The sequence below is a fragment of the Corvus kubaryi genome, unplaced genomic scaffold (genome assembly GCF_017639235.1).
Source record: "Corvus kubaryi isolate FWS band 111438036 unplaced genomic scaffold, C.kubaryi_AGA036_p1.0 78, whole genome shotgun sequence".
Lineage (NCBI taxonomy): Eukaryota > Metazoa > Chordata > Aves > Passeriformes > Corvidae > Corvus > Corvus kubaryi.
In genome coordinates, this window is record NW_024582065.1 from 1,475,561 (window position 1) to 1,488,905 (window position 13,345).

Genomic DNA, 13,345 nt, shown 5'->3' on the forward strand with positions numbered 1-13,345 from the left:
CCTCTTTGGGCTTTATGGAGTGAGTGGTAGCCTGGTGTGGGGCGTGATCCAAAGAAACAGGCTGGTATCTTTGATTAAATTTGATGGTTTTTGGTTTGTCTATTACATATAGATGCTGAATGTCTGCTCAAGTGACATTGGTCTGTGAACTGAAAATGCTCTGCATACCTTGCACTTGGTTTGGTGCGTGTTGTAGCAGCAGGGGAAGGTCGTTCTGCTGAAAAACACAGGATTAAATGTTAGGACATTACCTACTTGTAGCTGTTCCCTCCTGCCCTGGGTGCCTAAATACTTTTGGAAAAATAATGGAAAAAAACACACAAAGAAAAAAGATGAGCTACTCAGTAGTTTGTTAGATGTTGGCTGGGGGGCCACAAAGAAACACTTGGCACTTCCTTGACCATTCCAAGCTAATTTGAGATCTGCTGCCTGTGTGACTTGCCAGGAGCAGGATGTGTCTGCAGTGCATCTGCCTGGGACATGGCACAAGGACCACGGAATTCCATGTGTTAAGGCTTCTCCCATTAATGCAATACTTCACGATAAGGTGCTGAGACTGGAGTAGAATGAGGGAAAATGTGAGACTGCTGGTGACTGCTAGATTTAAGGGGTGAGTTTTCAGCACAGCTTTTCTAGCAGAAAAGGTCCCAGTGAGCATCTTTCCCTGTGGAAAAGCCCAGGTCAGTTTAAGGCAGCTCTGTTTCTAGCAAAACTGCAGGTGGGAAAGCAAAGCTGCTTTCAACTCAAGTTAGGGACAAGGTGTCTCAACTAGTCCTGGCTTAGTTCTACTATGGATCCATGAAGAATGCTAAAGCCAACACTGTCCTGCAGCTCCAACACTGCTCTGGTACTCCTGTGAGTTAATTCTGTGCCTGCAGCCTTGTGGGCAGGACAGCTTGGGGGTGTAGGGGTGCAGAGTGTGCTGCTGACTCTCTGCCCGTTCCCCCAGTGATCCTGCTCCACCTTGGAGCTGTGATTCACACCTCACTGAGCACTCCTTTGCACTTCCCAGCTTTGTGCTCTAATCCCTGCCCAGGTACTCGAGCTCCCTCCAGGCAGAGCAGGGTGAGTGCTGTCCTGAGGGCAGGAGCATCAGCTGGTCAGTCACCTCCTGGGATGTGCTTCAGGATCACTGTGCTCAGAATGAAGGGGTTTTTTTTTGTAAATGCTTACCCTGATTTGTAGCACTTGAGGATCAGCTTTAGTGGATCTCTGACTAATACCAAAGCACGTCTGAAAGGAAAATTTACTTCTGCGAGACAAAGGCTTTTATTAAATGTGGCATCCTTGTACCACAACAGCAGCTCTCCCTGGCCAACAGGACTTTCCAGGCTGAAGAACAAGTTCAGCAATGCTTTTGTTGACGTACTCTTTGTCCTAATGAAGTGCTTTGTGGCTCAATGGCTCTACCAAGATCCCCCATTTCCTCCTTCAGGACATCTAGCAATGTCTGAGAATTGGCCAGTATCTGGGAAAGAAATAAAAATAGCTTATTTTTACATAAACTGTTTCTCTTATGAGTTCCCTTCCAATTCAGCTGATCTGCTTTGCAGCAAGAGGGGTTCTCCAGGCTCCAATTCCTGGTGATGTATCATCCTCACTGTGGGAATATCTGTGGGGCAATTTCCCTGGTTTGTGTTCATATTCTGAATACGAAAGGCCTTAAACAATTTATCTGCCTTGGAGCACGAGGCAGAGAACTTCCTGAAGCAGACTGGGGGTATTTTGGTTGGTTTGGTGTTTTGTTGGTTGGTTGGGTGGGGTTTTTTTAAGGGAGCTTCGGTGCCTGGGCTTTTTAGATCACTATTAAATTGTGCTCAGCTGACCCAGTTTCAGCTCTCTTCCACTGTTAAAACTGCACATTTTGGGTTTCTGGCTTCAAGACTAACTCAAATCTACACTGTCCTTATGTCAGACTAAATCTGTTACTAATTTTCCCCTATTTTTAGCTCAGTGTGTACATAATCTAACATCCCTGCTTACTATGCTCTAGGCAACAACATAATTTAGGAGACCTTGCTGCCTGTCCATCTCACCAGTTAAAAATTTTAACACAGTGGACAATTGTAACCAAATGTGATGGTTATAGTCCCAAAAATAATATCTCTTCCTGTGAGTTTGTGGAAATCACCAAGTGATCAGAGAGGAGCTGAGGGAAGTGCCCCACAGGACGAGGTGCTGGAGGAAGGTGAAATCCTGGGGGGGCTGGCAGAAGGCAAGGAGTGATCACAAATTAGGGATGTACATCCCAAGGAAAGGAATATGTTACTGGTTTCTGTCTGTAGGACATCAGCATCTCCTCCTCACCACCTCTTTCTACCTCCTGTGAGTGTCAGTTCATTTCAATAAACAGGAATTCATCTGTAGGCTGGGAGTGTGGCTTGGATCTCAGGTAAGGTTTCTTTCAAAGGGGCTGTTTGTTTGTGTACCTTAGAACATAGTTTTTAAGCTTTTAAAATTTTTATGTGAGTTTTCCCCTTCACTTCAAACTATCAGGTCTTGAAGGAGGTTGACGAAACAGCTCCAGCCTCATCTGAAAAGTGATTGTCATGGGAAAGTACTGGCTTTGGGAGAGCTTGGCAGTAACACACACAGGGAAGGTGAAAAGGTTAGAGCTGTTCTAGGAACCAAAATGACACTGCCAGCCCTTGTGCTGTTTGCGTCCTTCCCACCCCTTTCTGCCCCAACAATTTGACTCTTTTAATGACATTAGTGCATTAAAGATGAAAGAAACTACATTAATGTTGGGCAGGAAGAGTGGCAGGCCAACAGCTCTATCAGCACCGTTGTTACCTGTGTGAATTAGTGCGATTTTGGGTCAGTGTCATGGCTCTGGTTTCCTCCTTTCCCCCAAACTATGGGTGTGAGATGGTCATTTTTAGGGGCTGTTCCAAAAGCCATTTTTGATATATTTTGACAATAAACTTTGCCCAAGCCCAAGCAGCACCAAAACAAACCCCAACTCAACCCTCTCGTGATGGAGCATCTCAGGCCCAGGCAGTTGTTTTGGCTGCAGTGCTACAACCCAGGGAGGAGTGGTAGTTCATCGAGGGGCTCCCAACCAACCTTCAGGTAAATACAGACCCTGAGTTCACATATATGTACATATATCCTAAACCTTCCCTGACACACCATTAGACTAGAGAGCAGGGAAAGGTTCTTCCCCCAGAGGGTGCTGGGCACTGCCCAGGCTCCCCAGGGAATGGGCACGGCCCCGAGGCTGCCAGAGCTGCAGGAGCGTTTGGACAGCGCTGCCAGGGATGCCCAGGGTGGGGCTGTTGGGGGGTCTGTGCAGGTCCGGGGTTGGACTGGATGGTCCTTGTCCACTTCAGGATATTCTGATTCCGTGATTCCTACGGCTCCTGTCCCTGATCACAGACAGCAGCGATCGCTGCCGTCCCTCCTCCCCTCACGAGGAAGATGCACACTGCGCTATCCCCTCCTTTCCTCCAGGCTGAACACACCGAGCGCCCTCAGCGCTGCTCGCTGTCAGTACCTGCCCGGAGGCCGAGTCCATCTCGGCGATGGTGCGGTCGATGTGGGCTCGGGTGGACCGGAGCCCCACGAGGCTCTCGCTGGTGTCGAACAAGCGCCGGGAGAGCGCTGCAATCCGCGCCTGCAGCCGGTCCCGCTCCGCCTCCTCGGCCCGGATCCGCCCGCTCAGCTCCTCCCGCCGGGCGCGGAGCTCCGCCAGCCCTGCGGGGCGGCACCGTCAGACGGGCCCGCTCACCCTGCCCGGCCCCAGTCCCGGCCCCAGTCCCGGCCCCAGTCCCGGCCCCAGTCCCGGCCCCGCTCGCCCTCCGGCCCCGCTCACCCTCCCGCAGCGCCGCGTGGTGCCCCCGCAGCGCGGCCTCGGTGCCGCTCATCGCCGCGGCTGGCGCCGCTCCGCCCCTTCCTGCGGCCCGAATGGAGCTCTCGGCCGCCTGGCACACGCTCAGCACCTCGCTGGTGCCGCCCGCCGCGCTGGGGCTGGTGAGAGGGGACCGCGCGGGCCCTCACGGGTCGCTGCGCTCCGCCGGGCCCAGGGCAGGCCCGACCCGACCCGACCCGCCGCCCCCGGGATGCTCCGGCCGCGGCTCCTCCCCGGCCGGGCCTCTCCGGCACTGGGTCTGCGGGGCGGGTGGGAACTGCTGGGGCTGGGGGAGGAACGGCCGGAGAGGCCGGAGCTGGGGGAAGAACGGCCGGGGCAACGGCCGGGGCTGGGGGGCAACGGCCGGGGCTGGGGGAGGAACGGCCGGGGCTGGGGGAAGAACGGCCGGAGCTGCCGGGGCCGGGGAGGAGGGGAAGGGGCTCCTGCGTGTGCGGGGGCGGTGTCTGCTGGGGGCTGTCAGGGAAGGGCCGCCGGTCCAGCGCTCAGGCTCCTCATCACCCCAACCAAGAGCGGGACCAAACGGCCACAGCTTCTCCGGCCGTGCTGTGCCTCTGCTCTCAGTGCGTCCCAGGGGGCTGGCGTTGGCCAAGGAAGGGTTTTGCCCCAGAGCCCGGCGTTTCAGGCACCCAAGGGTGGCTCGCAGCATTCCCACCAGCACCTGTGTCCTGCAGCGGCCACCGGCAGGGACAGCAATGCTGTGTGCGGGTGTAGCCCTGGGAGGCGTGCGCTGGGCTTCCAGCGGTGGGCTGAGACCCCGGCAGGTCGCCGTAGAGGAGCAGCATCCCACCGGTGCAGTTTGACAGCAGAGTTCCTGTGTGCTCCGTCAAGTGCTTAACTCGCGTCCCCTCCGCTTTCCAGGCAGCCCCGAGGCCCGAGGCTGCGGGGCCGCTGCAGGATGCCGAGCTCCGGGCAGCCCTGGACGTGCTGCAGTGCTACAACTTGCACTCCGTCGTGGAGGAGTGGTTCATTGAGGTTCTGCAGACTGACCTGCAGGCGAATATAGCCCCCGAGTTCTGGAACTGCATCAGCCAGTATGAGAACACGGCCGAGGAGCCCCAGTGCGCTGCGCTGCTCCTGGATGCATTCAGTCTGCTCAAGTGCCGCCTGGAGCCCTACCTGAACAGCCTGGAGCTCCTGGAGCAGTGGACTAAGGCAGGCCTGCTCCTGGGGACAGGTGCTCAGACACTACAGGAGAAGGTGTACACCATGTTCAAAGCTATCCTCTTCTTCTCCACGACCAAATCCTTCCAGGAGATGATCCAGCAGTTCTATAGCCGCACGTTCAGGATATACATGCGGCAGTGGAAGAAAGGAGAAGATGGAATGAATGAGTGTGAGAGCAGCATGAGTGAGACCGAGCAGGAGAGTGACCCAGAGGAGGGCAGAGGAGAGGGCCCACTCTGTGCAGGCTGCAGCAGCAAGAGGGAGCAGTGCTGGTGCCCTGAAGCCATGGAGCAGTTCCAGCAGCTCAATGACATTCTGTAGGTATCTCACGGGGTGGTGGCTGTCACTCAGAACAAGGGAGGGTCTGCATGGGGAGCAGCAGCAGGTTTTACTGATCCCTGAGAACAGGAGGAGTTGTGTGAGGTCAGGCTGTGTCATGGTTCTGGGTAGAGAACTCAATACAGGCTTTCTGCTTTCAACTGGTGGTTGGACAAGAGCAGATCTTTAGACAGAAAGTTCCTCTCCCTGGATGTGAGAATATCCTACTCTTGCTCTGAGGCCTCTGACCACAAAGAAGCAAACCAGTGGAAGGTGTCCCTGCCCATGGCAGGGGTTTGGGCTAGATGATCTTTAAGGTCTCTCTCAACCCAAACCATTCTATGATTCTATGAGACTCCTCCAAATGGAAAAGCTTTTAATGGCTATAAACAATCTCTGCAAGGAAGATGAGATAGCAGTAGTGTCATGTGTTACGTATGTAGTGCATCTGTGTGAGCTGTCAGAGCATGTGGACTGAGCTGGGCCTGCCTCTGTGGAATGTACAGGGAGGGTGGTGCCTTCAGGTATAAGATTTTCTTGATTTGCTGGTGCCTTTGCTTCCCTGTCTCCTGACGGTGTCCCTGTGTCCGCAGCCGCCGGCTGAATTTGCTGGAGAGGGTGAGCGCCGACGCCGTCACCACCATCTTGCACAGGATGATCGAGGAGAGGATGGAGCAGCGCTGCCGGGGGGAGTACGAGCACTCCTTCCTCAACGAGTTCCAGGAGGTAAGGCAGGCGTGGGGGCAGTGAGAGTCCATCCTCCCTGGGAGATGTGCAGCTATTGTTGGTTTTTAGCAGTGCAGGCTAAAAGCAATTCCAACTTGAAACACCTGGTCCAGGGCTATGACTTCACCACCGCTGGCAGGAGAGGTGGTTAAAACTCCCTGTTTCGGCTGATGCTGGAGGGGAAGGTTTGCTCTGACCTGTGCACAAAGGACTGTCCCATTTCACCTCGTGATGTCTGTAGTAATGTGGGAATTTCTGTGGTTCCAGTTTACAAACCCCAAGTGCCACCCAGCCTGCAGAGGACCCTCCCTCTGTGTAGGTGAGCCCATAATTAGAATTTCCGTGGCTGTTTTCAGTCCCCTTTTCAATTCCCCTGCAAAATAGGAAGCAAGGATGAGGGAGGATACTGTGGTATTAATCTCACCAGTGGCCACACAGAGAATGAAAATCTTTCTTTGCAGCTGCTCAGTTGCTTTGCTGCAACTTAAACTAAGTTTGTGTTGAGCTGTTTACCCACCATGACTTTAAAATAAAATTATTCTCCAGGTCATGGCTCTTCCAGGACACAATCCTGAGCTCTGTGCTCCTTGACCATGACCTTGCCTTTGCCTGTGCTGGAGAACCACGCCTGCAGCCAGGTTCCCATGCAAGCCAGACACCCTGGATCCCTCACTCTTTGCCATGCCAACCGTTTTTGTTGCCTGCAAACATCAGGAATCTTTTTGTGTTTACTTCCTTTTAGTTGTTGTGCAACACTTTCTTTACTGCACCTCATGTGAACTGCTTTTGGATGACCTGGAGATTGTTTAAGGATATTTTAAGGCCACCACAGCAAACACAACTGCATTCTGCTCGTCAGATGCTGCCCTTGCTTCCGCCTCTTGTTTGGCCACAGAATATTGGAGCATGTCAGAATTAGGAAGAGATAATTTTAAGGGGGGGAAAAAAAAAGCGCAGGCCTGGCAATCTAAAGGCAAAACAGAGAAGTCTGAAAAACAACTCACTGAAAATTACAGGTGCTGAGGGCAAAGCCTCTTTGTAGACACAGCAGCAGCTGCCTGGAGTGTCAGGTCACAATCAGGCTGTAACAGCAGCACTCAGGGAAGATAAACTCAGGGGGAAGAATGGGTTGGTTTGATAATAATTCCTTAGAACTGTGTTGCTTTGCATCAGTTATAGTCCTGTCCTTTTGTCCTTTAAGGGAATTCTTTATCAGCTTCTCCATGGTTTTGCCCAGGTGTTTGTAGTACTCAGGTTTGTCCTGGCAAAACTTGTGCATTTCTTCAGTGTTTCCTCAGTTGAGTAGATAATTAAAAATAAACATCAGCAAACCAAACCTTGACTTAGTATTTTTGTTTCAGGCTGTCAGAATCTATCAAAAATATATTAATATCTAGCAGTAGAGTAGTAGTAGAACATCTCATAGTATATTGGTACTCAAATACTATCCCAGGAAGTAGCATATATTTGCTAATTGATGGGGAGGAGAAGGCATTTATTTTTAACACCTGGATATTGTAATTGAGTACGTTTGAAATTTGACAATTACACGTTTCCCACTAAAGCTCAAATTTAAAAAAAAAATAACCTTCTGATGCTCTATGTTCAGGTTTTTATTTTATAATTCAGTGACTAGGCTGGTTTTTGGGTTTTAAGTGTCTGAGTTGGGTTGGGTATCTGTGACTCCTTGAGATGCCTTGTTTGCTTTTCACTGATTTCAGGAACCACAGACGTCTTGGGCCTAGGATTGTGTAATGGGCAGTTTGCTCATTTTCTTATGAATGGGATAGTTCTGCAAGTATAGAATGGGATGAAACTCTGCAAGAATGGAATAGGCTGCAAGTTTTGGAGTAAACCCTGTCCTTTTTGGATCCCAGCGCCTGCGCACAGTCCGTGCTCACCCCTTATCTTCTCACACCCAGCTGCACAGTCCATATCCTGTATCTTTAGTTAAAGTTCCCATTCTTTCAGCTGGGCTTTCCCCAGCTATAACCCAGGGCACATGTGGAGAGCAGCTGGGGGTGATGCTGTCCTGGTCCAGCTGCCCCTTTCTGCCACCTGTGGTGGCTGCCTGGGGTGGGTTGGGACATGGTTGTGCACCCAGCTGTGTTCACCACATCTGTGTCTCCTCTCTTGTGCAGTGGATAGAGAAGGTGATTGGGTGGCTCAGCAGGGTGTTCCTGCAGGATGGCCCCTCGGCACAGTCCTCTCCAGAAGCCAGCAGCACCCTGAAACGCTGGCGCTGCCACGTCCAGAGGTTCTTCTACCGCATCTACGCCAGCATGCGCATTGAGGAGCTCTTCAGCATCATCCGAGGTGCTTCACCCTTGGGCTGGCACTGGGTGGATGAGAGATCTCTCTGATGTGCCACACTGCCTGCTCCTGCCTCCCCTCAGAGCCTGGCACTGCTCCTGATCACTGCTTGGTTTGCAGATTTCCCAGAGTCGAAGCCTGCTGTAGAGGACCTCAAGTTCTGCCTGGAAAGGACTAACCAGAGGCAGCAGCTGCTCAGCTCCCTGAAAAGTGCTCTGGCAATGAGACTTCTGCACCCTGGTGGGTCCTGACACTGTGAGGAGCCTGGGCATGAGTGGGGGTTTGCTGGGGGCTGGTCTGGTTTCCTGTTTGAGGAGTGAGGGGCAGTCACCGTGCCCATCACACATTCTTCATGTTCCAGTGGGCATGGCAGCAGCAGCTGATGGTATCCCAGCCCCTTTTGGCCTCATTTTTACACTATGGTCAGGAGCACAAAGTTTAGCTTTGGTCCAGGTGGGCAAAGGCCTCTTTGCACTGTCAGGGCTCAGCTCTGAGCCTCCGGTCGTGCTCAGGACTGGTTTCTCAGGCACATGGATCTGATCTGCCCCATTGCCTGGGGCAGTAGGGCAGCAAGCCCTCCTCCTCTGACACCACAGATAGAACAGAGGGCTTGGACCATCCAAACCCCTTCTATCCAAGCCATCAGTCTGTGCTGCAGGACTCTGACTTCCTCTGCTCCTCTCCTGTAGGAGTCAACACCTCCGACATCATCACTCTGTATATCTCAGCCATCAAGGCCCTGCGGGAGCTGGACCCTTCCATGGTTATCCTGGAGGTTGCCTGTGAGCCCATCAGGAAGTACCTGAGGTAGGAGGCGTGGGGGGCAGCCTGACACATCCCCTTTTCCTCCCCTTCCTTCACTTCCTCTGTTTTGGTTGCCACTGGCAGGACTCGGGAGGACACAGTGCGGCAGATCGTGGCCGGTCTCACAGGGGATGCTGAGGGCTCGGGTGACCTGGCAAATGAGCTCTCCAAAGCTGACCCAGTGACCCTGGAGAACGGCCAGGAGAGTGATGATGACATCTCAGAGCCAGGGGACTGGGTTCCTGACCCAGTCGATGCAGATCCAGGTGAGATGCCAAGCCCAGCAGTCGTGGCAGCCGGCTGGTTTCCCTGGTGGGCTGCAGCCTTGAGCAGCTCATTTGCTGGTTCACTGGGCTGGGCTGGGGCAGGTCCCTGTTACTCTCACACTGTTGTCTGCTGGATTCCACCAGGGAAATCAAGCTCCAAGCGCCGCTCCTCAGACATCATCAGCCTCCTGGTGAGCATCTACGGCAGCAAGGACCTGTTCATCAATGAGTACCGCACGCTGCTGGCCGACCGCCTGCTGCACCAGTTCAACTACAGTGCTGAGAGGTGAGGCCCCAGGGCTTCCGTGGCAAAATCACCTGAGTTTTCTTCTATCTGCTGTGTGAAGGGTAGAACCTTTGGACTCAGTCCTGTCAACAGCTGTTTGTGGAGCCAGGAGTGCCTTTGGCCATTTCCCTTGCAGCTTTGAGTTTGCCTCTAGAATTCCATGCTCAGTCCTGCCCTTTGCTTGTGCTGATAGGGCAGCATGCAGGAAGCTGGAGGCACTGACACCCTGTTAGCTCCATCCCACATGTTGTGATGCCCCCCCCAAATGGAAGGGATGGGAAGATCTGTGTTTCTGAAACACAGAAAGTTCCACCTGAACATAAGGAAGAACTTCTCTACTGTGAGACGACTGAGTACTGGAACAGGAGCCCGGAGAGGCTGTGGGGTCTCCTTCCCTGGACGTATTCCAAACCCATCTGGACACAACTCTGAGTGACTGCTCCAGAGGACCCTGCTTGAGCAGGGAGGTGGAACTGGATGAGGTCCAGTGGTCCCTTCTAGCCTGAACCATTCTGGCTTTCTGTGTTCAAAAATCTGCTGCCCTAGAGGAGGTGGCTGTTCCTCAGTTGGATACCAGGAGCCATCCTGGGCAGACTGTGCCTTGCCAGGCTTCCTAGGAAGAGCACCCTTGTGCCAGGGACTCCCTTTTTTTGGCTGTGTGGTGAGGGGTGGAGGCCAAGCCAGGCTGGTCCATCTGAGGGCCTTGTATCTGACCTGCTGTGTCTCTTTCCAGGGAAATCCGCAACGTGGAGCTGCTGAAGCTGAGGTTTGGTGAAGCTCAGATGCACTACTGTGAAGTCATGTTGAAAGTAACTTGCTTTTATTTTTTAAATCCAAATCCTGGGTGTTTGAGCCCATTGGGGAAGGGGAAGGACTTGAGGAGTGACCCAAAAAGGGTCTTTTAGGAAAGTGGGGGTCCCAGAATGCCAGTGAGGGGCTGATTTGTGACAGGCAGAAGTGCATTTAAATCATGTCTGTTTTTAAGCCCTGTGGGTTGGATTGTCAGCTCTGGGGAATGGTTGCTCTGGTGTTGCTGTCGCTCCTGCCCTTCCTGCAGTACCCTGGCATTGAAGAGCTGGGCTACTCCAGCTCCTCTGGGGTTGGGACTCCGGAGTTTGGTTCTTTTGGAGCACTCTAGGAAGAACACAGGTGTGGAGGGCCTCCAGTGAAGGCAGTGTTGAGCTGTAACCCCTTCCTCTAATGTCCCACAAATTTTTCTGAGTATGTAGCAGACTTTCAAGTAGCCACACACGATCCTGTCCTTTCCAGTGTCCCCATCATTGTTTGCAGACAATGCTGTTCACCTTGTTTAAGCCTCTCCTTCACTAAGGGTTAGCAGTGACGCTGATGGGAAGGAGCCCCCTCAGCCTGCCCTGCCTGTTCCAGGACATGGCCGACTCGCGGCGCATCAACGCCAACATTCGGGATGAGGAGGAGAAGCTCCCGGAGGAGGAGAGGCCTCCCTTCAGCCTCGTGGCTGTTATCCTGTCCAGTGAGTTCTGGCCACCACTCAAGGAGGAGAAGCTGGAGCTTCCAGAGCAGGTCAAGGAAGCCATGGAAGCATATTCCAAGAAGTATGAGAAATTAAAGGTGAGGCCACTTTAACCCTCCTAATGAAAGCTGTATACTTTATCCAGTCCCCTGGATTTAGCTGCTGCTCTGCCCATGCTCTTCCAGTGGGGTTTGCAATAACCCAGCACTCAGTGGGTTCTTCCTGCTGGGAGATCTGCTGTGAGCAGCTGCTTCCCCCTTTTCCCAGGCCATGAGGACCCTGAACTGGAAGTACCACCTGGGGCTGGTGAGCCTGGACGTGGAGCTGGCTGACCGCACGCTGTCCCTGTCCGTGTCTCCTGTGCACGCCGCCATCATCCTGCACTTCCAGACCAAGAGTGAGTGCTATGGAACCCCTGTCTGTGCTTCCTTGGGTGGGAAAGCCACGTTCCTGGGGTGGCTGGAGGCTCTGAGAGCTCTGGCAGGAGGACCAAGACCTGGTGCGTGGGTTTGGATCTTCCACAGGGTCTCCAGCACCCCGCAGGGCCACAGCTCTGACCCATCTGCTTGTTCCTGGCAGTGCCTCTCCTGCCGTCCCCAGCTTCCTACCAAATCCTGGCGTGCTGGGGCCTCTCCTCTCTGATCTCCGTGGTCTCTGCAGGTACCTGGACACTGACAGAGCTGAGTGAAGTGCTCAAGGTGCCCGTGACGTCGCTGAAGAGGAAGATGACGCTGTGGCTGCAGCAGGGAGTCCTGCGGGAAGAGCCCGAGGGCACCTTCACCGTCATTGAGGAGGAGCAGAAGGACCAGGTGGAGAAGGTTGTTCTGATTGACAGTGACGAGGAGGGGGACTCTGCCATGGCCTCACAGGCTGACCAGAAGGAGGAGGAGCTGCAGGTACCTGTCCCCACGATGATGCAAACTTCCTGTATTTTGGGTTGGGGAATCTGATCAGGATGATGGATTCGCTTTGCACTTCAGATTCACATTTTCCGCTGCAAGTGGCTGAGTCCAGCACAAACATTTGGGTTTTGAAGTGGGTATCTCTTGGTTAATCTCTTGGTGCTGGATCACAGCCTTCCCTGCAGACAAGTGCCCAGCTGCTGAGTCAGGGAACCATTTGGAAATCTCCAAATTGGTTTTTTTCAGTTAAAAAAAAAAAAAAGTCTGAGACATGATTTCATATTTGAAAATAGTCATAACTTGTTTGGATGCACCCGAGTAACACTTTTTGGCACTTCTGGCTGCCCAAAAGGCTTACCCAGCACTAACAGCTGGATCTCTGCCTTCTCTCTGTTGTGGTTCCTGGACATTTCCAGTGTCTTTCCTGCCTGTGAGTCACACTGTGTGTGTGTGTGTTGTGCAACACAGCCTTGCCATACTGGTGTTCATCCACAGAGGGTCATGCGTGTGCTGCACGTCAGATCCCACTGTCTGTGTGTCCCAACACTCTGCTACTGTTCTTGGATATGCCCTGTTTAAAGAGCCCATGCTCATGGCTGAGAGCAGAACTTACTGCCAGCTGCATCCCTGCCTTGTTTTTGGGGTATGGGATATTTGCTTTATGCTGCAGTGTCAGTGATTCACTGTTGCCTGTGTCCTTCTGCAGCTGTTCTGGACGTACATCCAGGCCATGCTGACCAACCTGGAGAGCCTGTCCCTGGAGAGGATTCACAGCATGCTCAAGATGTTTGTGATGACCGGCCCCGTGGTCACTGAGATCGATATCCAGGAGCTGCAGGGATTCCTCCAGAAGAAGGTCCGGGACCAGCAGCTCATCTACTCCGGGGGCGTCTATCGCCTGCCCAAGAACTGCAACTAACCTGGCAGTGTCCCTGCCCCCCTGGGCATCCCTGCCTGTCCTCAGCTCTGCTCCAGAGTGCCACCAGCTCTCAGTGTCCTGCTGGGGGGTTCTCTGCCCTGGGGGTTTGCTGTGCCCCCTTCCCCAAATGGGTGTCGCTTTCCACACAGAGGCAGCTCAGCAGCACCCCACAACGTCTGGATCTGCTCCCCACATTCCTTCCTCCCCTACCTGAGTGCCTGGGCCCACCTCCCTGGTTAATAAATAACAGCAGGCTCCTTTTTCCAATGATGCCAACTCTTTTC

At 53.3% G+C, this 13,345-nt stretch overlaps 2 protein-coding genes across 2 annotated transcripts; one reads left to right on the plus strand and one right to left on the minus strand.

The window, feature by feature from the left end:
• Positions 1 to 1,245: 1,245 nt before the first annotated feature.
• Positions 1,246 to 3,899, minus strand: LOC121676089 (Sjoegren syndrome nuclear autoantigen 1-like). The gene is made up of 3 exons (XM_042052086.1): positions 3,815 to 3,899; positions 3,497 to 3,696; positions 1,246 to 1,468 (listed from the first exon to the last, which is right to left on the minus strand). The coding sequence occupies exons 1-3, from the start codon at positions 3,864 to 3,866 to the stop codon at positions 1,346 to 1,348; spliced, it is 375 nt and encodes a 124-aa protein (XP_041908020.1). The 5' UTR covers positions 3,867 to 3,899; the 3' UTR covers positions 1,246 to 1,345.
• Positions 3,892 to 13,328, plus strand: ANAPC2 (anaphase promoting complex subunit 2). Its single transcript, XM_042052085.1, has 13 exons — positions 3,892 to 3,972; positions 4,730 to 5,352; positions 5,947 to 6,079; positions 8,221 to 8,395; positions 8,513 to 8,632; positions 9,082 to 9,199; positions 9,281 to 9,462; positions 9,607 to 9,748; positions 10,482 to 10,557; positions 11,135 to 11,338; positions 11,508 to 11,637; positions 11,901 to 12,136; positions 12,849 to 13,328. The coding sequence occupies exons 1-13, from the start codon at positions 3,907 to 3,909 to the stop codon at positions 13,059 to 13,061; spliced, it is 2,418 nt and encodes an 805-aa protein (XP_041908019.1). The 5' UTR covers positions 3,892 to 3,906; the 3' UTR covers positions 13,062 to 13,328.
• The last annotated feature ends 17 nt before the right edge of the window (positions 13,329 to 13,345 follow it).

Coding starts and splice junctions, on each gene's coding strand:
- LOC121676089 (XM_042052086.1), bottom strand. CDS start 3,866: ATGAGCGGCACCGAGGCCGCGCTGCGGGGGCACCACGCGGCGCTGCGG. Junction 3,697..3,814: donor CCACGCGGCGCTGCGGGAGG/GTGAGCGGGGCC, acceptor GCCGCCCCGCAG/GGCTGGCGGAGCTCCGCGCC. Junction 1,469..3,496: donor TGGACTCGGCCTCCGGGCAG/GTACTGACAGCG, acceptor TTTCTTTCCCAG/ATACTGGCCAATTCTCAGAC.
- ANAPC2 (XM_042052085.1), top strand. CDS start 3,907: ATGGAGCTCTCGGCCGCCTGGCACACGCTCAGCACCTCGCTGGTGCCG. Junction 9,463..9,606: donor CCCAGTCGATGCAGATCCAG/GTGAGATGCCAA, acceptor GGATTCCACCAG/GGAAATCAAGCTCCAAGCGC. Junction 10,558..11,134: donor ACTGTGAAGTCATGTTGAAA/GTAACTTGCTTT, acceptor TGCCTGTTCCAG/GACATGGCCGACTCGCGGCG.